The sequence below is a fragment of the Cyprinus carpio genome, chromosome A9 (genome assembly GCF_018340385.1).
Source record: "Cyprinus carpio isolate SPL01 chromosome A9, ASM1834038v1, whole genome shotgun sequence".
Taxonomy (NCBI): Eukaryota; Metazoa; Chordata; class Actinopteri; order Cypriniformes; family Cyprinidae; genus Cyprinus; species Cyprinus carpio.
Window position 1 is genome coordinate 7,248,239 of NC_056580.1, and position 27,849 is coordinate 7,276,087.

Genomic DNA, 27,849 nt, shown 5'->3' on the forward strand with positions numbered 1-27,849 from the left:
ATTCATATTAACTTCTCTGGTTATTATTTGAAATGTAATTTGTGCTAATAATGTATGAGTTGATATCTTAAGACTTACAAAAAATTGTTATGATCTATCGTGTGGATTTTTAACTATTATCTTTACATTTTTAGAGATGCGATCAAAAAAAACCATTTTTAAAATGTATTAACACAATTGATTAACACAATTAATTTATTTCATCCCAATGTATCATTTCTATTCAGTTTCTACACCAGTAATTAAATTATTTCAGTGGTGGCCATTAAATCACAAATTAAATTATTTCAGTGGTGGCCATTAAATCACAGCTGATTGTAACTTTGCATCACTTGAAGGCAGCAGTTACAAACTACAGTTTTTAGTTTTAGTTTATTGAATTTTAGTGAGGGTAAACAGGCCTGAAAATTACGCCATTAGACATACACTTTCCAGTGTTGTTTTAGTATTATTTATTATAGTATTTATTAATGTTTTGAATTATATATTTTCAACTTACATTATAATTAAAGATTTTCTAAATTTATGTGCTTTTGTTATTTATTTATTTTTATTTCAGTTCCGTCACTAGTAGTAGTTCCCAGGGCAACATAATGTTCGTTTAAATTGTTTAGGTTTTTATCTAATATTTATATTTTATTTTGTTTAAGCTTTATGTCAGTACCAATTTTAATACACAATTAGCTACAGCAACCACTCCTTTCTGGGAAAGACCAATTACAAAACCTGAATTGTTTGACAAATATCAGCATTAGTGTACTAATTAAATCCTTCTGTATTAAACAGATCTGTATAAACTACAATAAACAGCCAAAGTTATGAAAACTGCAACCTTGAACTGAACCTAGATAAACCAGATGAAGGATGGGTTAAGAAACTCGCTGACTTCTTGCATAATGAAATCTTAAGTGCTTGCATAACCAGCAAAAGCATTCTAAAAGCTAAAGAAAATAAATGTTTTGATTGAATTTCGTGGATTTTAAAGAGAAGAGACCGGACGTGTCGTTCAAGAAGAGAAGAAGGGAACGTTTGTTAGTGTTATTTGTAGGCTAGTATAAAACATTTTAGGCAACTCGCTAGTTCTAGTAAAGGGTTAACTCAGTCGGGCGGAGCCAAACTCCAGTTTAACTCAGAAACGTGTAGCCTATGTTACAATAGTGAGCGCTTGACAATGACTGTAATGTGTGAGTGCTGCCATTAGGCCGAGTTATTATTTAGGTTACACATGGAAGATCGGGACACCTGGCGTTGGAAGTAAACTCGCTCGAAGTGTTGTGAAACAGCTTGAACCACAAGAAGAAAGTCTCTTTTCTGTTATCAGCTGTTAAAATGGAGGGTTTTGAAGAAGCCAGCAGCAGCGAGAATGTTTTAGATCTGTCCCGTCTGAATCTGAACAATAACAGTTTGGACTCGCTCAGCGAGAAACGACGGAAAGACACGACGCAACTGTACCTGTGCTACAACCGCATGACGGGTTTACCCGAGTCCATCTCTCTATTCTCCAACCTGGAGTTTCTCGACATAAGTAACAACGCGCTGTCGGTCATCAGCGAGGACATCACCCGACTGACCAAACTCAAAACCCTCATAGCCAAGAATAATCGTTTAAATAATTCTTCTCTGCCCAAAGACTTTGGCTCTCTGCAGCTGGAAGTGTTGAACTTGAGTGGGAACAGGTTTGAGGAGATGCCGAGCCAGTGTCTGCAGCTGCTGCGGCTCCAGTCTCTGTCTCTGGGAGGAAACAGACTGAAGAGCATCCCAGCAGAGATCGAGAGTCTCGCCAGGTAAACACGCGAACACCTGCACGCAGCGGGACGCTCTCAGAACAGACCCAGGGAGCTCACGTCGAGGCAGCTACTCTGGAGAACTGCATACTGCTGTCCGCACTTTTAATATGTGTTTTTGCTCGGTGTAATTAAAGTCTAAAGATTAAATAGCCCAACTTTCTGGGTCATTCCCGTTTAGAAGATCAGTGTCACTAATTTTATACGTTCTAATATGTTGGACGGAATAAAAAAAATATAATTTTGTATAGAAATTATATCAATTTCACTACCTTGAGTGGATGTTGTCATACTCGAATGCTTTGTCCTAGTCGCGCAATGACGTCACACCATAGGAAGTGACATCATTTTAGGTGGGGAAGATAGCAGATAAAATGCAAATTGCTGTAAGGAGTGCAATGAGTCAGCACGTAAAAACATACAACTTACATGCAAGCCAATAATATGTTAGTAATCAGATTAATGGCTAAACTGGAGTCTGTATTGCTTGATACAGATTCAGTTCAGAGTGGATTGGAAGGGTGGCCTTTACCAAAAAGTAGTATACTTCAAGTTTATTTTATTAAGTATACTTAAGAAAGTTCAAGTATATTTAGACTTTTTGTAAGTATAAGTCAGTATACTTAAATGTCATTTTAAGTATATTTCTGAGAAGTACAATAAAGCCCATTTTCTGAGAAGTGCATAAAATATAAACTAAAAGCATACTTTCTTATTTATAGGATTCAGTTCAGATCTGAAACAAACGGATCAATAGAACTTGCTTGATACAGATTCAGTTCAGAGTGGATTGGAAGGGTGGTGTAGATCTGAAACAATCGGATCAATGGGAGCGCCATGATGCAGACGTTCACATAAGTAGTTAACAAAGCTCTTGTGACATATGTCAGCTTTCTTTTTAGAAATGTCATCAAGACAAAAGTGACAATTATCGCTGTGGCTACATGGTTTTGCTCAGATTGGATTTATTCGGATTAACGAAACAGACTGAATGTGAACATACCTAATGTGTTAGCGTTTATGCAGCAACTCCCTCACTGATCAATTTACTCAAACTCTTTATTTCTGTCCTGTTGAGTTATAAATAATCAAGTTATAATTGTCTGGTTTTGAGACACTTATAATTTAAGTGTCTGAGTTCGACCGGAGCATATATCTAAAGTTACAGAGTTAGAAGGATACTGTAAAACCGGAATGGCCCTGCTGATGTGTAGCTTGACTGATTAATGATATTTCAGTGTTGAAAATAGTGATTATTGGTTATTTAATGAAGGATGAGGGCAAATGTGTTATGTGAAAGCAGCTGTCCTGATGAACTCATGAGAGTCACAGCAGCTGATTACACAACAGCAGGCATTTTGAGAGGTACTGCAGAGGTACGTTAAGCCGGATATGAAGTCAGCTTAAGTTACCCAACTTGTCCGAAAGTATGACTGGTAATAAATCTTTTGAAATAATAGGCCTATGACTTGTGATCAGTCATGGACAATTTATAGGACATACTTTACTATTTAAACCAGAATATGAGTCATATTTCATCTTTCATTTATTAGGGACTCAAATGTTCTACTCTGGATGTTTGTCCCATACTAATACATATGCTTTCTATGCTGGACCACGGAAGTACAAGAAAATGAACCGGCAGAGGAATGTGAAAAAAGCCGGATGCAATAACATGACACACACTGTGCACCATTTTCATCAGTAAATCAATGGGAATGTAAAATTCTGTACTTCTTATGTTCTGGCTGATGCAACTTCAGAAGGTATGATCCAAAAGACAAGGCTGGATTTTCCCCAGTTTTTATACCTTGTGCTCTGAACAAAGTGCAGTGTGTGCAAAAAAAGAGGTCATGTTGATCTCCCCCGTTCCCTTAATATGTCAGTTTCTTTAGTGTTTCCGAGCTCTTTCTCTGCTATTCTGTCACAGTGCCAACTGAACAGTGTCCTGAACAGTCGGGACCCCCACACAAAATGGGTCTGCACTAGGACCCAGGGTATATAGCCGTTTTCAGTGTAGCATAATATGCTGTCAGTTACACTGCTTCAGTCTGCTGTATTGGTGATCTTATTCTCCATATACAGGTGCATCTCAATAAATTAGAATGTTGTGGAAAAGTTCATTTATTTCAGTAATTCAACTCAAATTGAGTGTGAATAAGTGTATTAAATTCAGTGCACACAGACTGAAGTAGTTTAAGTCTTTGGTTCTTTTAATTGTGATGATTTTGGCTCACATTTAACAAAAACCCACCAATTCTCAACAAATTAGAATATGGTGACATGCCAATCAGCTAATCAACTCAAAAACACCTGCAAAGGTTTCCTGAGCCTTCAAATGGTCTCTCTCAGTTTGGTTCACTAGGCTACACAATCATGGGAAAGACTGCTGATCTGACAGTTGTCCAGAAGACAATCGTTTACACCCTTCACAAGGAGGGTAAGACACAAACATTCATTGCCAAAGAAGCTGGCTGTTCACAGAGTGCTGTATCCAAGCATGTTAACAGAAAGTTGAGTGGAAGGGAAAAAGTGTGGAAAGAAAAAGATGCACAACCAGCCGAGAGAATCCGCAGCCTTATGAGGATTGTCAAAATCGATTCAAGAATTTGAGTGAACTTCACAAGGAATGGGCTGAGGCTGGGGCCAAGAGCCACCACAAACAGACGTGTCAAGGAATTTGTCTACAGTTGTCATATTCCTCTTGTTAAGCCACTCCTGAACCACAGACAACGTCAGAGGCATCTTACCTGGGCTAAGGAGAAGAAGAACTGGACTGTTGCCCAGTGGTCCAAAGTCCTCTTTTCAGATGAGAGCAAGTTTTGTATTTCATTTGGAAACCAAGGTCCCAGAGTCTGGAGGAAGGGTGGAGAAGCTCATAGCCCAAGATGCTTGAAGTCCAGTGTTAAGTTTCCACAGTCTGTGATGATTTGGGGTGCAATGTCATCTGCTGGTGTTGGTCCACTGTGTTTTTTGAAAACCAAAGTCACTGCACCTGTTTACTAAGAATTTTTGGAGCACTTCATGCTTCCTTCTGCTGACCAGCTTTTTTTGAAGATGCTGATTTTTTTCCAGCAAAACTGCCCAACTGCCAAAAGCACCAAACGCCATGGGTGTTGGTGTGCTTGACTGGCACAAACTCACCAGACCTGAACCCCAGAGAGAATCTGTGGGGTATTGTCAAAGAGAAAAATGAGAAAACAAGAGACCAAAAATGCAGATGAGCTAAAGGCCACTGTCAAAGAAACCTGGGCTTCCATACCACCTCAGCAGTACCACAAACTGATCACCTCCATGCCACGCTGAATTAAGGCAGTAATTAAAGCAAAAGGAGCCCCTTCCAAGTATTGAGTACATGTACAGTAAATGAACATACTTTCCAGAAGGCCAACATTTCACTAAAAAAAATTATTTTTTATTGGTCTTATTAAGTATTCTAATTTGTTGAGATGGTGAATTGGTGGGTTTTTGTAAAATGTGAGCCAAAATCATCACAATTAAAAGAACAAAAGACTTAAACTACTTCAGTCTGTGTGGATTGAATTTATTTAATACACGAGTTTCACAATTTGAGTTGAATTACTAAAATAAATGAACTTTTCCACGACATTCTAATTTATTGAGTTGCACCTGTATATACTAAAAGTTTATTGTTTCACATTTTATTATTTGCATGTTTTTACCAGATGATCAAAGGTAATATGAGATTTAATAGGCTGACTTTTGTTTACCAAATACCTGCTTCCTTGTGCTGGCAAGTTCATTCTGAACTTTATCAGTATCATCTTATGCATAATAAACACCTTTCGGAATTTCAAGGAAATGGAGCTCCCAGCGGTGGATGATGATTACGGTACATTATTAACTGATTGTGGCGATGACTGATATGGGAAACAGCAGACAAACATCAAAGAGTCTACATGTAGTCTGCAGCTGTAGAATCTGAAGGATCATGTGACTCTAAAAAATGGAGTATTCAAAATTCAGCTTTGCCATCACAGGAATAAATGACATTTTAAAGTATATTCCATTATTAATCAGTTATGTGAAATTGTAATTTTACAATATTACTATTTTTGCTGTATTTTGATCAAATAAATGCAGCCTTGGTGCGAAAAAGAGATTTCTTTCCATAACCTTTGAACGGTAGTTCTCTTATAATACAAATATCATCTGCTTATATTGAAATATACTTGTAATGCCATGACAGTGAAGTACTTCAACAGAACCAACAGAAAGCCTTTGATTAGGGCTTTAGTTCTCACTGTTCACTGCACAGACAGTGAGAGTGAATAGGAAGCTCTCAGAGCTGCAGGATCAGTTTGTCATGTGGCTGTGCTGGAACCGTGAGTCTACTGAGGCCGACTTGGCTGCGAGCCATCCCATCATAAAGAGATGTGCCCTGTTGGCCCACATTGCACACAGAGTTGGTCCTTTTCAAGAATTCTGGGCCTCTTTTCCCTTTGCTATCTCTGCCTGCTGTGATAATTGTAGAGACTAAGCCGAGATGGGTTGGCGAAGGGAATAAGGTATTGAAACAAAAATGAATGCCTCTCTTCAGGGAGGACAACAAATGGACAAAGTGGCCCGTAGGGTAAAACAGTAGAAGATCTCTCACTCGCTCCTTTGCTCTCAGTGCTTCATTCTTTGTAGAGGTAGAATTCCTTTTCATTTCCATGGGGGTTTGAAAAATTTTAAGCCATGAACTAAATCAGCTCTGAGATGAATCACAACATTACAAATTTGGATTTGAGGCAAAAAAGACAAAGGTACAAAGCTATGCACTTAAAGGGGACATCGGATGCCCATTTTCCACAAGTTGGTATGATTCTTTCGGGTCTCTATGAAATGTCTGTAACATACTTTAGTTAAAATTCCTCAGTGGTCATGTAAAATAACATCTTTTTTACCTTGTCAAAAACAGTTCTGTTCATAGCGAGACATGTCTCTTTAAATGATAATGAGCTCCTGCTCACTCACCCCTCTCTTTCATGGGGCGTGTCGACACAAGACGCGTGATTGCTGCCTTGGACTTGGAGGTGGTCTTATTCAAATAGCTATCTATCTGTGTAGAAACCGGCTGAGGTTGAAACTGGATGACACCATTTAAGACAAACTGGCTGTGTTTTCTTTTCAGCTTTTCTGAGATGGCAGACATGCCAGAAACTGAACTGAATGCAGAAAAGCTTAAAAAAGTGAAAATTTCATTCCATGGACATGTGTTGTCTAGATTAAATAGGAGGCTCTTCGTATATTGTTTTGGTTAAAGAGGGTCCTTGGAGTCAAAAAGGTTGCTTTAATGTGCTTTCCGTTGATTTCCTAGTAATTATGAAACAAACAAAAAAAGGACCCATGCTTTTTGACTGGATAAAAACCCACATTTAATGGTTTTTGATGCACATTTTGTTTTTAGTGTTTTAAAATTTATTACTTTAGTTTTTCCATGCCAAATTCCAATCCGATAATGCCATGTCATGTATAATGTACTTATTGTTATTTTGCCACAATTTTGACTTCTGTTTTTTTTATCACATTTGTGGCGACCCTTCACAACCCTTCTTTCTCTCTCTAGCTTAGAGCTGTTGTATCTGGGTGGTAACCAGATCTCCTCCATCCCTGCTGAACTAGCTAACTTACCCTGCCTGTGTTACCTAGTTCTGTGTGATAATCGCATCCAGAGCGTCCCACCTCAACTCAACAAGTAAGTCTGAGATGCTAGCTAGCTGAGTGTGCCTAATTTTCCCTTAGGGCTGCACGGTTTGGTAAAAAAAAATACATATTGCAATTATTTTGATGATAAACATCGGGTTATTATTGTTACCTGGAACTAAAGACATACAAAAAAATGCATTACTTCAAATAAAATAAGCAAAAAGCTTAAACTTAAATTTCAGCTAAATGTCATTTTGTTCAATTTGAAATACTAAAATAAATAAAACAAAAAATTTAATAAAACTATATAAACATTAAAAAAGACAAAAACACAACAATTACTAAAATTAAAACAATATATAATTAAATATCATTTAAAATATTAACAAACTATGATAGTTAGATGAATGATACTAAAATTCTTCTTAGATATCCCAAAAATGATATTATATTAGGCAAAAAATATAAAATAAATTAAATATAAAAAAAATATTATATAAAATACTATGATATAATTACATAAAAATATGATATAAGTACTGTAATATATTCTGTGATATATTACAGTACTTAGTAGTAGTAGTAGTTGTTGTTGTTTTAGTAGTAATAATAATAAAATAAATATTTAAAATGTTTTTTGCCTGTCCTTCTGTTCATTCCACCCTCACAGGCTCCATTCCCTGCGCTCTCTTAGTCTACATAATAACCTGCTGACGTATCTTCCGAGAGAGATCCTGAGCCTGGTGCATCTTCAGGAACTCAGTCTCAGAGGCAATCCTTTGGTGGTACGCTTCGTCAAGGACATGACCTACGACCCCCCGTCGCTGCTGGAGCTGGCTGGCCGGACCATCAAAAGCAGGAACCTTCCATACTCGCATAAAGACCTCCCAAGCCATCTAGTCAACTACCTAGACATGGCCAGCAAGTGCCCCAACCCCAAGTGTGCAGGTGGGAGGAGAAACATGATATAAAGACAAGTTTATACACAGATTTAAGTTTATATAGATATATATATATATATATATTGAAGTTATTGCTATAGCACTTTTCACAATATGTATTGTTTACAGAAAATGCTTGCTTCAGGGTGAAACTTAGGTCATATTCTGTTATCAGCCAGAGATTAATCAAATTAATGTCAACATGGCGTATAAGATAATACGTGTTATGAGGTTAGTAAATGTCTTGTACTTAGTGATGTAGACACAACCTGCTAAGCAACGTGCTTTTAATGATTACAATATAAGGATACCGTTTTGTATGTTGATTACATATAGAATAATGTGCTCTCAATTGATAGTTCACCCAAAAATGAAAACTCCACACCTGTATGACTTTCGTTCATCTACTGAATATGAATTAAAAATGTTTTAGTATTAAATCCTTAGTTAATGGATCTTTAGTCAATTTCTAACCGTGTTACATCTCACCACCTCATTCCCAGGCGTTTACTTCGACTCCTGCGTTCGTCACATCAAGTTTGTGGATTTCTGTGGGAAGTATCGCCTGCCCCTGATGCACTACCTGTGCTCCCCAGAATGCACCTCTCCCTGCAGCTCCAACCCTCAGAGCGACGCAGACTCAGACGATGACAACAGCGTGCCTGCCGATCGCCTTCAAAGAGTGCTGCTGGGATAACCTCGCTCACCCCGCACACGTCTCCTTCTCTCTCACTTACAGTGTTATCAGGAAGAACATTGATCTTTACAGCCAGCTGGCTTGAAAACCTCTCAGCTGAAGCCAAATCTTATTGCCAAGTGATTGAGCAAGTGGCATTCTGGGAAAGACATCTGCAGATAGTTTCTCTTACAAAGGCCTTGCTTTGCAAAGGCAAAAACACTGGCGGTTCAGAATAGTTGTTAGTTATATTAACTAAGCTGGCTTGGTCATCACTCTATTTAGCTCTTGCACTTTTGTAATACGGAGAAGGCGCAGTTTAGATACATGTATATCGTTTGCTTGGCAATAAGTTGCTTTGTCTCTCACTATACAAAGATTTACTGTGAATTAAGAAAAAATAAACATTGAGAACACTTGGTCTTTGGGCTTGTGAGAGGTTTTCTTCGTGTTTGTAACTGCGTGGCCTGCAGCACTGTAAAACAGGGCAACATCTTCAAAAACATGCATTTGTGTCTGTAAAAGATCTTGTTTTAATTTGGAATTTGCTAACACCCTGCGGTTGCGTTCAAAAACCGGAGCAACATCTAAGATAAATAGTGACCAACCAGTTTGAAGGTTAATTCTTTATTCTGCATCAATATAAACTATGTGATATTGTTACAGAGCCAATGGACAAATTTGTGAAGTGTTTCTGGCATTTCTTTTTTAAACCGAACTTCCTGTTTTATAAACTCACTCACTTTCTTTAGTTTCTTCACATGTGCCTTACACTCTCAGGCTTTACCAATATTGATTATGCAAATAACTAATGCAATCATTATTTCACAGAGTTTTAAAATTCAAATCAAAATAATCTTTTATGATATTTTCTATATATCAGTGACGAGATCGAATGTATTTTATTTAATGTGATGAAGGCAGATTTGGATTACATTCACTCCTCTAATGGTTTATAGACATGTATTTGCACTTCTTATGTAGAGTACTATAAATAAATAATAATAATAATAATAATAATTTGTGTGTGGGTCACTTTTTTCAAATGAATCTTTCATGTTTTTCTGGAATAAAGCCAGAGCTTTCGAAAACATTAGTACAACATATGTAACTAAGCTACAATTTACTAACCACAATTTAATTAAAAAGTGGGGTTACATTAATAAAACATGGGCATACATTAATCATGTCATGAGAATTAATTCTTAATTTGTTGCCAAGACACCTATTTCTCCTTTTGCATGTTATGTACATAAATCCTCCTCCAATCTCTTAATGCATACTTTACACTAAGATAATAATGTGGTTCCATTGCTTCTGGCTAACTTTTTTGTAAATGTTTGTGAAGCCTGCACTTTTCTGAGCATATTCAGTGTGATTACCTGTTGCTTCTGTAACCTCTAACTTCTGTGTAAAGCATGTTGCATTCAAGGTATCATTGAAATTTAAATGTGTTTTAGTTGGCAAGATTGATTCCCCTCAGAATCCGTTCCCCAGACACTTGTCAGTTCAGATGGTCAGCGAGAGATTCAGCGTTTGGCCAGTGAACATACAGGACTGAGTTCCTGCATTTGCATATGAAAGCCATCTCATCACTGCCACTGAATACAGAGGGACTTTCTTTTCACCTTCCAAATTCAAAGTTTTATTCTTTACAGGACACTCTTTCTTTGAAGGAGAAAGACCTAGTAACACAAATTGATGCCACTCTTTTTTCACTTTATTCTGTCCTGCTTTCACTCTCTGTGAGGATTGTCTAATCTTTGATGGGTTTTGAGGGACAGATGTGTTATTTGTCCTGCAGTTTGTTTGACCACGTTTTAAACACTTGTTAGGAGCTCAAAGCCCCATGGCACCCTACTGACAGAACATTGAGAGTGTCTCTCCTCACTTCAATGCACCTCAATATATCTACTGTTGTGAGTTCTGAGATGTCGCTTTTTCATAGCATGAACAAATTGTTTTTTTCACATCATTTATCTCTCTTCTATTTTGTATTACCTTGAGAGCAAACAATTCATTTTCATAGTGGAGTTCAGAAAAGCCTTTAAAGTCTTGCTACAAGTTTAGAGAACATATACCTATGAACAAGAACAGGGGTTCCTAAACTTTTTATAATCATATATTTTGAGACATATAATATTAAGACCTACCAAAAGTTAAAAAGATGAATATTGCATAACCATACTAAAATACATTAAAATAAAATAAAACCATATATTATTATTTCTTTTTTTTTTTTTTTTTTTTTTAATTTTCTTTAATTTTGTAGTTAACATCTCACAAGTTAATTTGGATTTTCATTCTCAGAATTTCTTGCAATTTAAAGTTCTTGCCATTCTGACCTTATTTCTCAAAATGGGAGTTTCTATTTTGCAATTTGTAATTTTTCCTGAATTCCAAGTTTATGTCTGTTTTAAGGGGCATCTAATTTTAGAATGAAAGGATCTGTCTGTAGCCCTTTATTTATTTATTCTTTTTTTTTCCCCACTGCCCTGTGTCTCAGAATTTAAATGCATGGCTGTTTATGGGACTTCCGTGTTTTTGTCCTTGAACTGTACCTTTAAAGCATGACACTCTGTAATTGATTACATTTTCTGTTTACAAAATTGATCAGATTATTCTAAGTCAGAGTTCTGAGGGCAGTAAATAAAAGGTATCAGATGTTTTGATTAAAGGTCAAAAGTGTTCAAAAATTCCTCATAATTAATAAAACATTCACTGAACTTTGTAATACACACATAACACACTGAACCCTCCATATATGTGTGTTGCCTGACCACAGGAATGTGCAAGCAGACAGCTGTGTGGGTGTCTTCACATCATGAGGGATACTGCATCTTCAGAAAAGATCAACTAAAGATTCACTCTATAATTAAACAATTCAGAATCATCTTCTTACCAGTTCATACTTAAAACAAATCATGTGGAACTACATTATGTGCGTGGATAATTTAAAAACAGAAAGCATATGGGAATATGTGTAAAGTTAATTAAGCAATGGCTGAGGATGAGTTAGTAGCTGTACTTAGCGTGTGTGCATAAGGCAGTATAGCTGCAATTACTTGGAACCTGAGATGCATGAAAGACACCAGGATGAAATTGAAGCATTCATATTTAAATGGCTGTAAGTTGAGAGCTGTGAACAAAGTTTAGCGTTGTACAATGTCCAGAACTCACTCTACAGAGAATGTGATGTTGTCGAGCACACAGGACAGACCCTTATTCTGGAATAACAGTCTTTAAACATGTCTGGAATATGACCCACATTCACACAGCAGCATATGAGCATCCATAACCTGTCATTTTGGGCAAGACTGCCCGCCACAGGAGGTGAGTAAGAACTAGAGTGGGTGGGTGGAATGAGGAACTGTGTTCTTAGGATTATTCTGTGTTTTTTTCCCGCTACGCTATTGGCCTTTTATGACTTACCAAGGTGAGTGTTGTCATCATGTGTACAGTCACCGGTGATTTATTTGTTGTATACAAGTTACATCTTGTAATCGAGCTCAGCCATAAAGATAACTGCAGTGCTGTGTAATGACTTTTGGGCAGGTCAAGTAGAATCATTATTCTCTAATATAAAAAGTAACCTTCAATGTGGAGATATCAAACATAGACTGCAATTAGGTCAATGCAAAACTTTGTACACAGAGTTTTTATGGCTTACACATTTCTCAAGAAAAACAAAAACAGTGAGAATCAGTGTTTGATATAGGTTTTCAACCACTGAATTTCATTTACTCTTCCATGATGCATGAGTTTTTGAAAATAATTACAGACTAATTAATTAATGAATGATTCAGAAGGCTTTGTAGGTCGAAAATAACTATTCGCTCAACCCTCAAAAAAATTACTTATGAGCAACTTTTAAACAATACTAGAGCAATATTTAGCCAATTATAATAAAATATATCAAACAACAACTAATATAACACAACATTACACATCTTCTAGAGCACAACATTACTAGAAAATGTATCTAACATTACATTTTCCTGAAATATTTCCAAGTTTTCTATTCATGTAAATCCAGCTATTAAATGCACATTTTCAGTTTTGAAAAAATTCTTGAAAGTGTGGGTTGTATGCTGGTGTTTGTTTTATAGCACTATGTTTTGCTGAACTTGTGCACTCATCATTGACCATATGCTGTTGTTATTGGGCATATTGGTTGTACACCATCTCCTCTTTCCTTACTCCGTAACTGAGTAGACAGCCATCTACTGTTGCTTCATGTGGATGAAAAATTTAGCAGGTCTTTGCAACATGAGCCTGGAGGCACTGCATCTGCCCCGAGGCGAGGTTAACCAGGTTCACACTCATTCAGAGAAAGAAACTTAACAGTTCCAGAGCCTCCAGTTGTAGGAAAGAAATTACTATCTTTAAACCATTTAATATTTGCAAACTATCTGATTCCAACCTGCAAATAAATAATTAAAATTCTACCCAATATCTGCATAATTCAACCATATTTTCACAAAGTCTACACACCCCCATCCATTTTCCCTACTATAGTTGGATTGCAAATGAAGTTTGAATGTATATTATTTAAATAAGAGGTACAATTTAAATATTGTGCCCATTTTTCTTTTAATGTTTTAAGATTATTTCAGGCGTCTGTGTATGAATTGATAGAGTCCGACAGCGACATCTTCTGGTGAAAACCACAACTGACGCTGACAGAAATATAGGCCACAAAGTTCTCCTACATTTTCTTCTAGGCTACATGATAAACAACTTGCATTGCACGTGATTTTTGCATCTGCAGCACTGGGCCATGAAACATAATAACGATTCTCTGAATAACGATATTCACTGTACATTCAGTTTGACTAAAGAAAGAAAGTGCACGGTGCACCCGAGGGTTTTTTTTTTTTCTCCAAGGAGAAGCTAACTGCATGCCCAGACTCACACAATAAGAACCTGTGACGTTTAATAACCGCTTATGGTTCTGATTGCGCATTGACTTCTGCGTTATTATTTGCGCGATTGGAGCGAGATGATGTCAGCGACTCATCCTTTTTTATTATTATTATTATTTCATTTTTATTTATTCCTATTTTTTATTATTGATATTATTTTATCTCTCTCTTCTGAATTTTAATTATTGTTTGGCCATCCTTGAACCCCTGGCTCTTATCCTTGGCATATGTTTTATCACTTTTGTATTCCCTATGAAAGTGTTTATTAATAATAGCATAATAAAACTAATAGTAAGTTAGTCTGCTATGTTAACACGCATGCGCTCACAACTGCGCAATGGAGCAGGTGTGATAAAACGAGTGTATTTCTTTCCATCGAGGTGTATTATGATTTTTTTCTGTTTGTTTTTATAATGACTCCCATGCAGTAGCCTACGGAATCCACCCTGTCCCGCGAGACCTCTCAGTTAAATCAAGTCAGAAAAACACTGAACTCTACAGCTACTATCCTCTTTTAAACGGGATAAAGTGCAAAAGTAGTAAACAAGTCAGTAGCAAACCAAATGACGTTTTTAAACATTAAAACAGTGCGGTATTTTCAGACAATTTGAAAGAAAAAAAAGTTGGCCTACATAATCAATGCAATTATTGCAAGTCAAAAATATGATTTCAAACAGCCTAACTAAATCAGTCTGAATTCATTAGGGTACACCGACAAAATGAAAGTATCCAGTTTTTATAGTGCGCTTCTCTCTGTTCTGTCTCCCTCCCTCACAGCGCCTCCTCTTTCTGTCTCTGACTCAGTCCGTCTCTCTCTCTCAGTGTTTCAGGAGTTCATGTAGACTACTGTTAGCTGTTCATCATTTGGCACAGACAATTAAAACTCTTAAACTACAGCCTGAGCCTCCGGATCACCCCTGACTTCTTTTGCCGCTGTGATGTGATGTCTCTTCTTGCGTGGGACGTTTTGTACCGGGTCGCTCAAGGATGTGGGAACAGGAGCACCATTCATTCACATGGATCACAGGTTTGCTCAATCTGTTTTCCTAAGGCAACTCCATGTTGCAGATGCTGCAGAACCTGATTTTACTAAGTGCCAGGGTCAACAAAGATGTTGATCCAGGAACAATTTTAGTGAAGTTTGGGCTTACAATGGTGCTTTTACATTAGTGTCATCCATCTATCATTTCCTCTGATTTTAGGTTTTACTCATGGTTAAGGTTAGGTTAAGGTGCAGGGATATGGTCAAGACTACATTTTTGGATTAAAATGTTGTTCCAGGGTCAACAAAATATGTACAGATCTAACTCATTCAAATCAGGACTTGAAACACACTTAAAATTACCTGGAAACTATTACACACAAAAATATGGTAAAATATTGTGCATACAACGACATAACAATACATAGAAAAAAATTATCGAATAATAACATAACAATTGCTATACACTTAATTACATTAGTATTGTATTATTTTAATTAGGCTATTATTTTTATTATTAAGTTAGGGATTTGTACCTTCCACGTCGCTTGCTAAAGAAATGCAAAACAAAGAAAATTGTCTAAGTAAATTTAAGTTTGCTTATAAAACAAACGCAGTTAATAGCTACTATTTTCCCTGTTTGAGATGTGCCGTGATTTTCATTTCGCAGCTTATTGTTGTCTTCTCAGTGGGCGTTGAGTCGAGGGGGGTAAACCAATAATAACTGGCATTCTTATACTTGATCAGCTTAGATTAAATTGCTAAACGGATTAAAAGAGAGTGAGGGGGATTGTTCATATATGATCCTCAAACACACTGGCTGTGCTTTTGTGCAGTCATCAATGTCTCATTCACTTCTCTCTGCCAGAGCATGAGACAGAAAAACTGTAGCCTGGTTATTTACTTATAAAAAGAGAATCATCATTTCTCTCAAATACAAAACAGCTAAACACAGTGTTTAATCCTTTATGAGAGATAAGTGTACTTCTAAGGGGAATGAAACAGACACACCCCTAGAAGAGTGTTTTCTCTGAGGCATATTCCAGCGCAGGATCCATGTGTAGCTTGTGTTGAAGCAGCCTTCACATGAACTTCTTGTGCTGGTTATCCTGTCTTAACTGACCAGTCATGAGCTAGCCATACAGGCCTGCTCTGCTCTGTCTTTAGACTGTCTCCCCCTGCACTGGGGAGTGGAAAATGGTCGGAAATGCCTCTCTGTGCATGTCGTGCCTGCAGGAAACTGTAAACTACAGATCTATATTGGGAGCGATGACAACACAACTTTAGGAAGGAACTACAGGAATTTCCAAACCACCCTGACAAGAGTGTCACATGAATCTGATACCGTAATGCATGCTTGTTTAAACACATCTGAATCTGAAAAATATGTGGATTTAATGTGAATGCTAGATTTTGGCTGGTGCCTTTGCAGAAGGAATTAAAGTGTTATATAGTCAGCTGATTTTATAATGCACAGTCTTTCCAAAGTCATCGACACATAAATTAAAGTTTTAGCTCAAAACATTTAATTTTAGTGACAATAAAATGCCTGAGCTAATGCTTTGATGATCCTAATAAAGACAGAAACAACAGAGACAAACTACTCTATAAATGTTTTTTTTTGTCAGAAAGTGTAAAAACATGCTTATTATGGTAACATAAGTAACATAAATATTTATTATAATTATTTAATATGATTTAATATGACTGCATCAATCTGAAAACATCATGCATAGTTTGCTTGAAATGTATCATGCATCATGAGAGCCTTGCTGCTGATTGAAAAAAGAATGTTTTAGAAAAAGCTTTTAATTATCGATACCTCAACAAGCAATTAATTAAAGCATTTGTGCATCAGATTTATTAATTCATATCGCAGAAATCAAGAATCCAGAGATGTTATTACTAAAGCTCATGCTGATTTTCAGCCATGCTCACAAGACAGTAAGTGCCAAATCAATTAATACTGGATAAAACGTATTATTATAGTTACAGGGTCTCAGCAGAGCCATAAATTAATTAGGCTTTTAGGTCTTAGTAATAAATTATAATTTAATCTGCATGCTAATTTTCGTATCCGATGAGGAAAACACACTAATAGCAAAACAGAATTAACTACTGGAATTTATTCTCAAATATGTATTTTCTAAATTATTCAGGTAATAAGTCCATGTCTATGATATTTGATTGTTATTATTAAATATTAAAGTAAAGAATAACAGTATGTCTGACGGCTTGATAATCTATATCTAGGCTCAGTCTCACAGACAGACAAGATAAACTTGGTGTGATATTACATGTATGACAAGACCAGAAGATGACAAATAAAGTTTAGATGGGGGCTGTTTGTATTTTTCCACATAAATCAATGCACGCTGCCTCTGTATTAAACAGCAGCTAGGTTGAGGCTCGGTTTGTGACTCATCTTGACTCATCAGTTCAAGTCTGCAAAGTCACAACTAGTATTTATAACAATTCTTTCCTCTTGGACTCAAGTCCGCATCTCACATATCTCCTGAGACTAGCCTAGACCTGCATCACATGTTAAATTACATATGTAGCTGCTTGACAGATGCCTTCTCTCTAAAATACACAGTTGTAACAAACTAACTTACCGCTTTACTGCTCTTGTATCTTATTATGCCAAAATTGTGTATTAGTGTCAGATATATGCTAGCTGGCTTGCATATCATAGGTTTGCCTGTTGCTTTATCAGTATATGAACGTGATGAGTGTTGGTTGATTCTTGGATGACTCATTTTTGACTTTAATAAGTTCACCTTTCAACAGGTACTTGTGTTCATTTTCTGAGTCCTGCTGTGTTTGTATCTGTCTGTTTCCTGAGACGTTTGTTTGTTAGTAACCGTGTGTCTGTGAGGCGCTTGTATTAATGTCTGTGCCTCAGGCGCTTGAAGCCGTGCAAACCCCTGAGCAGACAGTCTCAATCACATCCACACTATCGCTCCAGATGCTGTCAATCTCTCATTGACTCATAGAGCTCATGCTACATTCACTCTAAAGCTTAGTCACACTTTCATGTGAGGCTTCAGGTTAGACTTCAAGCATACTGACACAAATATACAGTCACTCAGATTCATAAACAAATGCTCTTTCTGACTAGACATCTGTGACATTACTAATAAAAATATAAGATAATGAAAGGTACGAGATAATAAATGGATAGTTGATGCATTTTTAAATCAGCATCAGTATTTTAAATGAAAGTTTATATGAATTTATAAGTCAAAAATGTATTTCTTTCTCTACACCATTTTAAACATTATTTAAAGAAGCCTCTTATCCTCACCAAGGCTGCATTTATTTAACTAAAAATACAGTAAAAACTGTAATATTGTGGAAACATTATTACAATGTAAAGAACTGTTTTCACTTTCAATATATTATAAAATATAATTTATTACTGTGATGACAAAGCTGAATTTTCAGCATCATTACTCCAGTCTTCAGTGTCACACGATCCTTCAGAAATCATTCTAATATACTGATCTGCTGCTCAAGAAACATTTCTTAATATTCTTAATATTGAAAATAGTTGCACTGTTTAATGTTTTTGTGGTTAACCGTGCTACATTTTCTTTTTTAAAGATTCTTCAGTGAATAGAAAGTTTCAAAAGAACAGCATTCATTTGGAATATACATATTTTGTAACATTTTAAATGTCTTGTTACTTTAATGCAGTTGAATGCCCCTTACTGAATAGAAGTATTTAATAAATAAATAAAGTAAGTTACTGGCCACAAACCTTTGTCTCATAGTGGATACATTTCCATGAAGAATAATTATAAGGAATCAGCAAGGATGTGTCAACTTCCCAAAAGCATGTCATGTCAATTACCCCCATGTCCTGCTCTTAAACACATACTTTCAGTAAGACAGAGGACACGCCCACATTTGTAACATTTCAAAAGCAGGCTTGAAAAAATACAATAACAAGTGATCACAGCATTTAAAATCACCTGCATAATAAATGCTATACTGCTCATGTTTATATGCCTCAAACTGACTGGCACATGGGACGTGTTGCAGTAGACATTCAAACACGTCAGACTATGAGAAGATCACAGCACAGGTGATCAGGCTCATACATGCAGTTGTTTTGCTGATGTGACGCACAGCGCTGCATTGTGAGTGGTAATCTGTGCATCCGTGTGGGATTTAGTGTCTTGCAGCTCTTTAAACTTTGTGTTGTGGAGGCAAGCCTGAGCGTTTCACACATTTTTCATTGTGGACTGAGGATCAGTGTGATGATGGTTTTTAAACATCAGAGGTATAATTATGTAATGAAGAGGAGAATGAGCCTGTACTTTTTGATGTTCTAATGTTCACCGTCACACGGGAGAACATGTCTTATGATCTGTTTGGGTCCGAGAAAAAACATCTAAAATGTCAAAAATGTGCTTTGTGATTCTAAAAAAATGTTACATCTTTTGGGGAACTCAGAGATTTTTGGTATTAGAATGTGATTAAATGTAAGGAATATCTGAAGTTGTTCTCATTTGTGTACACATTTTATCAAAAAAAAAAAAAAAAAAAAAAAATCTGAAAAGGAAACCTGAAGAGTTACTGTGATTATTATGGTTACTATTTACACATAAATCAACTGGCTTTCTGGAACTCCAAATAAGTCAATCTTATTATAACATGAGGGCTGAATCTGCACTGTGCCTTACATCTTCATCTGAAGAAATCGCTCTAACAAACTCTGACAAATAGAAAAAATAGTAACAGTCATAAACTACCACAGATCTTTTCATACATTTTTACAGTCTTATAATGACAGATTACCAAGACAGGCTTGAGCTGAGAGTAACTATATTTAATTCTGTCTGTGGGATGTCGTTGTGGCAAGTCTTGGCCTAGTGGTTAGAGAGTTTGACTCCTAACCCTAAGGTTGTGGGTTTGAGTCTTGGGCCGGCAATACCACGACTGAGGTGCCCTTGAGCAAGGCACTGAACCCCCAACTGCTCACCGGGTAAAGCAGCATAAATGATGCCCACTGCTCCTGGTGTGTGTTCAGAGTGTGTGTGTTCACTGCTGTGTGTGTGCACTTTGGATGGGTTAAATGCAGAGCACGAATTCTGAGTATGGGTCACCATTCTTGCCTGTATGTCATGACACTATGAATAACAGCGCCATCTTGTGTTCAGTCTTCTACAGTGTACTTAAAATTTGATGTACGAATATATATATATATATATATATATATATATATATATATATATATATATATATATATATATATATATATATATATGTATATATTATATAAAAGTATTGTAAAATGTATTTTAGTATATTTTTTATAACATTTAAAAACAGTGGTTTTAGAAAAATGGCATCGCATCAAAGCTCACAATAATCATTTTTATACAGTGAGCACAGAATGGCACATTTGACCAATCGGAATCAAGTATTCCACATCACTGTGTAACCTTACTGTATTTTTCAAATATAAATGTAGCTTAATCAGTTTTCCCTGTGTTTGTAGTAACAAAAAGTTAAATGCCACTGCTGCTGCTTGACAAGATCTGTGACTTGTTTGTTTCTGTAAATATGAAATGTTGTGTGAAGATTGTTTTCTGTCTTTTAGGATGTGTGTATGAGTTGAGATAGAGCTCAGGCCAGTGATGGAGGCAGGACTGAACTGCAGCTCTCGCTGTGAGTCTGGCGTCTGCTTCATCTACCCCGGAGTGAACAGCCAGCAGGGCTGGGACGTCCTGCAGAGACTCTGTGTGCTCTCAGCGGTACATTCACACACTCACTCCCATCCACCACCATACACTCAGAGACAATCACTAGGCAGGCCACTAGAGAAAACACTTTTATTTTGTATTTCTCTTATTTAAAATAATGAATGATATTCTTTTCAACTTTCGATTCATCAAAGAATCTTGAAAAAATGTATGACAGTTTCCAAAAAAAGATTTAACTGTTTTTAACATTATAATCAGAAATGTTTCTTGAGCATCCAATCAGCTTGTCAGAATTACTTCTGAAGGATCATGTGACACTGAAGACCGGAGTAATGATGCTGAAAAATGAGCTTTGCATGACAGAAATAAATTACAGTTTAAATATATATTTACATAGAAAACAGTGTTTAATTTTTTTTTAACAACATTACTGTCATTACTGTATTTTTGATCAAATAAATGCAGCCTTGGTAAGCATAAGAAACTTTAAAGAACATTAGAAACATACAGTAGTGTATGCATTGCTTATATTGTGCTGTTTGTCTGTGTCTAGCGGGGTGTGGATGCACAGAGTCGATCGCTGTCGCCTGCTCTCCGTGCTGTAGTCTGGACGCTGCTCTCTTGCGGGATTCTGCTGGCGCTCTTCTTCCTCATTTTCACACTGCGCTTCAAAAACAACAGGTACAGGATCTCTGGATCTCAAACGTGATTTTATTGCTTTACAGGTGGTCTTTTTGTCTGATGACTATGGCCGCCAGCATGAATTTTGATTATGTACCTCTGACACAGGATAGTGAAGATGTCCAGTCCCAATCTGAATGTGTTGACTCTCTGTGGCAGTGTACTCACATACAGCAGCGGCTTCTTATTCGCCCTGGAGGAGAGAGCACCGCTGTCAGGAGCAGGATCAAACACAGTACAGGTACAAACACTCACACACACACACAAGGATATTTAGGTAGTCTAATGGAGTTAACATTCAAAAACTAAGACCCTCTTCTCTACGTACCTGCCTATATGTAATTATAACTAAAGCACAGCTGGCTTATTGCTCTGAATTCCTAAATGACGGTCTACATTTTACAACACCATAAACCTCTTTTACTTTACCAAACATGTTTAATAGAATTCTTGATTACTTTCAGCTGAAAGGCTTCTCAAAACATCTGTGATTGATTATATACCTGTTGTTTATGCTAGAAATGTCTCTGGATTTAGTTTGATGGTTTTAAATCTGGATTTAGATTTTAGTTTATATTAGAATGATTTCTGAAGGATCATGTGACACTGAAGACTGAAAATTCAGCTTTTCATCACAGGAATAAATTCAATTTTACAATATATTCAAATGGAAAACAGTTATTTCAAATTGTAAAAAATATTTAACAATATTAGTGTATTATTTAGAATGTTTGTGTATTTTGTAATTTGTAAAAAAAGAAAAATTTGCATGAATCTGTATATAACTATAAATTCATAAACATGTTTTCGCTAAAAATCTACACACAACATTGTCTTGGTGACAAATCAGCAGGATTTTCATCAGCAATGTAGAATACATGAGAGACAACCAAATATTTGAGCTGCCAAGGCATTAAAATAGATTTGCAATATCGAGGAATGTAATTTTCAGTGATGACTGATTGAAACTCTCGCAGCAGGTCATCCTTATTGTTGAGCTCTGTAGTTTAACAAGTTATTTGATGTCCTGTTTTTAGACTTCATTGTGGATTTAAACAAGTTCCAGGTTCAGTTTAACAAACAAACAGTGTCATGATTTGTATGGTTAAAAGCCTGTCTTGCATTAAATGTGTGTATATTTTATTTCTAAACCATCTCAGTTTCCATCTCAGGCGCGGATGTGGACACTGTGTATCGGCAGCTCTCTAGTGTTTGGCCCCATTCTTGGGAAAACATGGCGGCTCTACAGAGTGTTCACTCAGCGTGTGCCAGACAAGAGAGTGGTGAGCTGTAACATATATTTGTGTATGAACAGGCTATGAATCATTGGTTGATATCACTGGTTTCACCATCGTGCTTTGTTCACTTGTGCTTCAGATTATTAGAGACATCCAGCTGATGGGTTTGGTTGCTCTGCTGGTCCTCGTGGATGTTGTTGTTCTAGCAGCATGGGGTCTGACGGATCCGATCAAGTGCTCTCGCTCTATTAGTGCTACGGTGAAGGTAGACACACTTTTGAAAGAATTTTCACTCAGCTCTTGTTAAAAAATAAATACATAAATAAAAAAAACTCACCATAAATACACTATAGAGGTAGCCAGTTTAGTAACTTGTGCACTGTATTTCAAGCCTTGTAAAAATTATGCAATAGTTCTGTAAAAGAGACACATTTACTCAGAATCTTTGACTGATGCAAGCTCAAACCATTTATGGCATGTAAAGTATTTTTATTTATTTTTTGTCAGGTAGTAGAGCGGGATGCATCCTACTCTCTGTCTCAGTTGGACTCCTGCTCTTCTCTCTACTCGGACCTGTGGGTAATCCTGCTCTCTGTGCTTAAGGTAAAATTCAGCTTTGCCTTCACAGGAATCAATCGAAACGTTGTAATAAACATTGCAATAATATTAATCACACCAATATTTTTTTGTTTTAAAATAAATGCAGCCCGGTGAGCATAATAGCATAATAATCTTTCAGGAACATCAATAAATCCAAAACACAAAAAACTTTAAGAATTACAACAATAATAATAAACAACTAATAAATAAAAATAATTTACTATAAATAAAAAATAAATTAAATTAATAATTTTTTTAAAAACAATTTATATATTTTTATGTATTATAGTGTTTTTATATTATAATAATAATAATTATTTTATATAATTATATATTTAATAATAATTATATATTTTATTATTTTGGTATTGGGGTAAAATAAAGAGACATCAAATTCCCATGCACTATATATATATATATATATATATATATATATATATATATGTATGTATATATATATATATATATGTGTATGTATGTGTATGTATATGTATAATATATGTGTGTGTGTGTTTGTGTGTGTGTGTGACCCTGGACACAAAACCTTTAGTCGCTGGGGTCTATTTGTAGCAATAGCCAAAAAAACATTGTATGGGTCAAAATTATCTATTTTTCTTTTATGCCAAAAATCATTAGGATATTAAGTAAAGATCATGTTCCATGAAGATATTTTGTAAATTTCCTGCCATAAATATAATGATTAGTTTAATTGCTAAGAATTAATTTGGACAACATTAAAGGAGATTTTCTCAGTATTTAGATTTTTTTACACCCTCAGATTCCAGATATTCAAATAGTTGTATCCCAGCCAAATATTGTCAGATCCTAATAAACCATATACATCAATGGAAAGCTTATTTATTCAGCTTTCAGAAGATAAATATAAATTTTTGAAAAATTGACACTTAAGACTGGTTTGGTCCAGGGTCACATATGTATAGTTTATATGCTTCTCAGTAGTGAATCTATTTGCCTTGTTTTTACACTGACTCTTTTTGCTCTTTTGCAGGGCAGCCTCCTCCTGTACGGCACGTATCTCGCCGGCCTGACAAGCAATGTGAGCTTACCTCCAGTAAACCAGTCTATGACCATCATAGGTGCTGTCTGCCTGGTCACCATGTCGAGCACTGTGGCCGTACCCGTCTCTCTTTACCTGTACGCCTGGCCCAATGTGGTCTACAGTGTAGTGTCTGGAGCCATCTTCATCTGCACAATGGCTATAAACTGTCTACTGTTTGTCCCTCAAGTACGTTCCGGTAAATTCACTGCCAATGTCTTGTGATTTGCAATCACACTTCTGGCATTTCTGGTCTGAACACACTTAATCAAGAGGCTTATGTTGATGTACAACCGATAGATAAATCTAGCACAGGAGAGGATGCAGGTGATGAGTCAGCATCAAACATCAAATGTGTTTACACAATGTGTCCTGTACGTTTAGAGAGGACACTGCTAACGTCTCTTTATGACAGCGTGGATTTTGAATAATATTACAGCAGTTCATTAAGGATTGATCAGAACCAAAGAGCTCTGCATCTGTGTATTATGAGTGTGTGTGTGTGTTTGGTTAATATAAAAAGGCTGGCATAAAAAGGGAAACATTTGGTCAATGAGTCACACAGACATGATAATGCCTGACCAAATACCAAAAAAAAAAAAAATTGCACAATAACTAAATCATTCAGTAACTGAACATCAGCAAAAAACCCTTATGTATGTGCAGTAATGTATATAATTTAATACCCGTGCTGTATGTACATCTCATTATTATTATTCATCCCTCTAGTTGACCCAGTGGAGGCAGTTTGAAGAGGAGACAAACTCTCACCCCAGTCAAATGGCCAAATACTTCAGTAGTCCCAGCAAGACCACACACTCCATGTACAGCGAGGATGAGGTCTATTATCTACTTGGAGAAAATGACTCAATGAAAAGACTCATCAGTGAGGTAACAATAAGTATTACATTTGCATTGTTATTCAAAGCAAAGTGATGCACTTTCACTTTACTTTTGTTAATTTTAGCATATAGCATACACACCACAAAGTAGAGGGACATGCTCTTCTAAAGCCCACAGCATACTTTGTTTGTCCACATTCTGTCTCATCTCACAGACCCATGTGTGATTTCATTTTCTTCTAATGTCCGCACATAGCCCAGTTTTTCTGTTTGCGAGGACAACAGTGCATGTGTGAATGATTGCCAGGTCAAAAACAAAGGTCCACTTGACATTAGTGTGCACATGGCAAACACATCCATCCATGCTCACAGTATACTTTGGACCTGTACATGTGTCTTAATTCTAAAACTAAATAAAGAAAATGTATGTTTGAAATGTTGGCTTAAAGAAATTTAAAAAATAAGTAAATACAGTAATCTAAAGATTATTTAAGCCATATGTATTTGAATACAATATACTGTGTAGTTGCAAGGGTGTTCTGAATGGTATTCTACTAAGTGTGACTCAGAAGAGGACTGTGATTGTGGTTGATGTAGCTTAAAATCTATAGGAGGACTTACATTTAGAGATTTTGGTCTTGGTTTAAAGGATTTTGTCAAACCAACATGAAATCTCTGAGTTCATTTGATTACACTGGTCTGAGTAAAGCGATGGAACTAGTTTTGTCCACACAGTGATTACTGGTTAGTAAGCGTGTGATGATAAATTCCAGCGTTGGGTGTGGACAAGAGTGTGTTTTGCGTCACTAATCCACGAGCGAGGCTGGATCCTTTGTTTTACATTTCCTCAAGGCACCCCTTTGTGATCTCACATCCTGTAAAATTGGCACCTAACCCCTACACCTACTTAGTGAGCTGAGTCGTTCTAGATTATGACCGTGATTAGGGTGATAAGGTTTTAAACCATTTTTCCCATGTGTCCTCCATATTTGCAGAAGAATGCTGTTATTGATAGCCTACAGGAACAAGTGAACAATGCCAAGGACAAGCTGCTCAAACTGATGACTGCTAGCCACCCCTTGGATGAAGGAGAAATGGACTCCTCCAACACTAACCTCAACTCCACCTCCACCCAAACCACAGTGGTATCTCCTGATTCTCCAACTCTTCTTCTAATGAAATACTCAGAAGTTGCTCCCACCAGAGCTCTCGCTCCACCTCCCTATGTGCCTCCTCCACCGCTTCCCGCTCACACTACCTCACAGCAAACATCCTCTAAAGGTCCAGTAGCTACGGAAGTTCCTCCTCCTTCACCACACCTGAGGTATTCACCTCCTCAAGATAAGTCTTCCAATGAGGTCTCTCGGTTTGTGAGTCTGAATGAAAGCACAGAAGATGCAGTTCCAACCATGAACAATCTCAGAAACTCAGGTCTTGGAAAAGAGATTTCGGAGAAGCCACAAGATGTGCCTTTGGATCAAGAGAAATTAGCACAGGGTTCCCCTCCTCTGGGTCCTGCTCAGTGCAGTTCACCACAGGTTGAGTCTCCAGTGCCATCGGCTTCTGTTGAGCTTCCCGCCGTGTCACAGACGGGACGACTGGGTTTTGTAACTAATGAGCTGCTGGTGGAGATCTTGCAGGACCTGAGTGTGGACGCTGTAAGTAGCTCCGCCAAGTCCCCCGACCGGGTGCGAAGCCCGTCCCTCAATCCAGATGAACTGAGCACGGCTCCTTCTCCTCGATCTCCTCTACAGTTCTTCTTCCCCACCGTCTCACCCTATGTCATGCGTAAACGCAGACCTCCTTTTCACTCCTCAAGAGGTGGACCTCCCATTTACTATTTTCCAGGCATTGTTCCTCCAGGGCGGAGGAGGGCACCAGCACTACCGGACCGTGGAAAGTTGAGGGACGATGACTCTCAAAGACAAGGCTTGTGGCATGAGGGAAAGAGGAGGAGAAGGGGTGAGAAAGCACAGGCTCGATGTGGCTCGGGACAAGAGAGCTGGGAATGTTCTTCTCACAAATGCTCCATAACGCCTTACACAGGACAGGTTCCTCAGCCTGCCTCTGCTGGACTGATAGAGGGGGTTAAACACTCAGAGGAGCCATATGACTACTCAGACTCTGACACCAGCAGCTCAGAGGACTACGGTTACTACCAGCGGCCCTACTGCGGGGCCTGTCATCAGCTCTACGACTCCACAGACAGCCTAACCTCAGGGACCTCTGACAGCGAGAATGAGGACTTCTACAAGTCAGCACATCCTGCTGTAAACTTTAAAGTGGACCTTAAACCAACCTTTGTATGAACAGACTGCACATCCACTATTTGTATTTGAAGTGGTGCTCTTTTTATTTTGTCTGGACCTAATTTAATTATTCAGATATACACTACTGTAAGAAGTTTTGAAAGAAGTGTCTTATGCTCAGCAAGGCTGCACTTATTTCAAAAATGTTTAAAAATTCTTTACTTTTTAGAAATACAGTAAAATAGTAATATTGTAATATCAGGATATCATAATGATTTCTGAAGGATCATGTGGCACTGAAGACTCCAGTAATGAAGCTGAAAATTCAGCTTTGCATCACAGAAAAAATAAAAAAAACATTTTAAAATATATTTGAATAGAAAAGTTATTTTAAAAACTACTTTATATAACTTTTAAAAATCACATTTGACCCTGTATGTTAAAAATTCACTTCATACAGACTTGAATACCCTTCTTCTATGATGGCCATTATTATTTAAAACTTATT

At 36.9% G+C, this 27,849-nt stretch overlaps 2 protein-coding genes across 3 annotated transcripts; both read left to right on the forward strand.

Moving 5' to 3' along the window:
- Window positions 1-1,093: 1,093 nt before the first annotated feature.
- On the forward strand, window positions 1,094-10,073 carry LOC109096243 (leucine-rich repeat-containing protein 58-like). Its single transcript, XM_042763335.1, has 4 exons — window positions 1,094-1,784; window positions 7,357-7,485; window positions 8,107-8,384; window positions 8,881-10,073. The coding sequence occupies exons 1-4, from the start codon at window positions 1,330-1,332 to the stop codon at window positions 9,072-9,074; spliced, it is 1,056 nt and encodes a 351-aa protein (XP_042619269.1). The 5' UTR covers window positions 1,094-1,329; the 3' UTR covers window positions 9,075-10,073.
- A 4,446-nt stretch (window positions 10,074-14,519) lies between these two features.
- Window positions 14,520-27,599, forward strand: LOC109096581 (probable G-protein coupled receptor 156). Of its 2 annotated transcripts, none has more exons than XM_042763336.1 (10): window positions 14,520-15,005; window positions 20,572-20,725; window positions 21,228-21,355; window positions 21,464-21,596; window positions 22,516-22,638; window positions 22,733-22,858; window positions 23,101-23,196; window positions 24,203-24,439; window positions 24,980-25,141; window positions 26,088-27,599. In XM_042763336.1, the coding sequence occupies exons 2-10, from the start codon at window positions 20,609-20,611 to the stop codon at window positions 27,399-27,401; spliced, it is 2,436 nt and encodes an 811-aa protein (XP_042619270.1). In that variant the 5' UTR covers window positions 14,520-15,005; window positions 20,572-20,608; the 3' UTR covers window positions 27,402-27,599. The 2 variants fall into 2 exon arrangements, with proteins under 2 accessions (XP_042619270.1, XP_042619271.1); XM_042763337.1 differs by having other exon boundaries at window positions 22,528-22,638.
- Window positions 27,600-27,849: the final 250 nt, after the last annotated feature.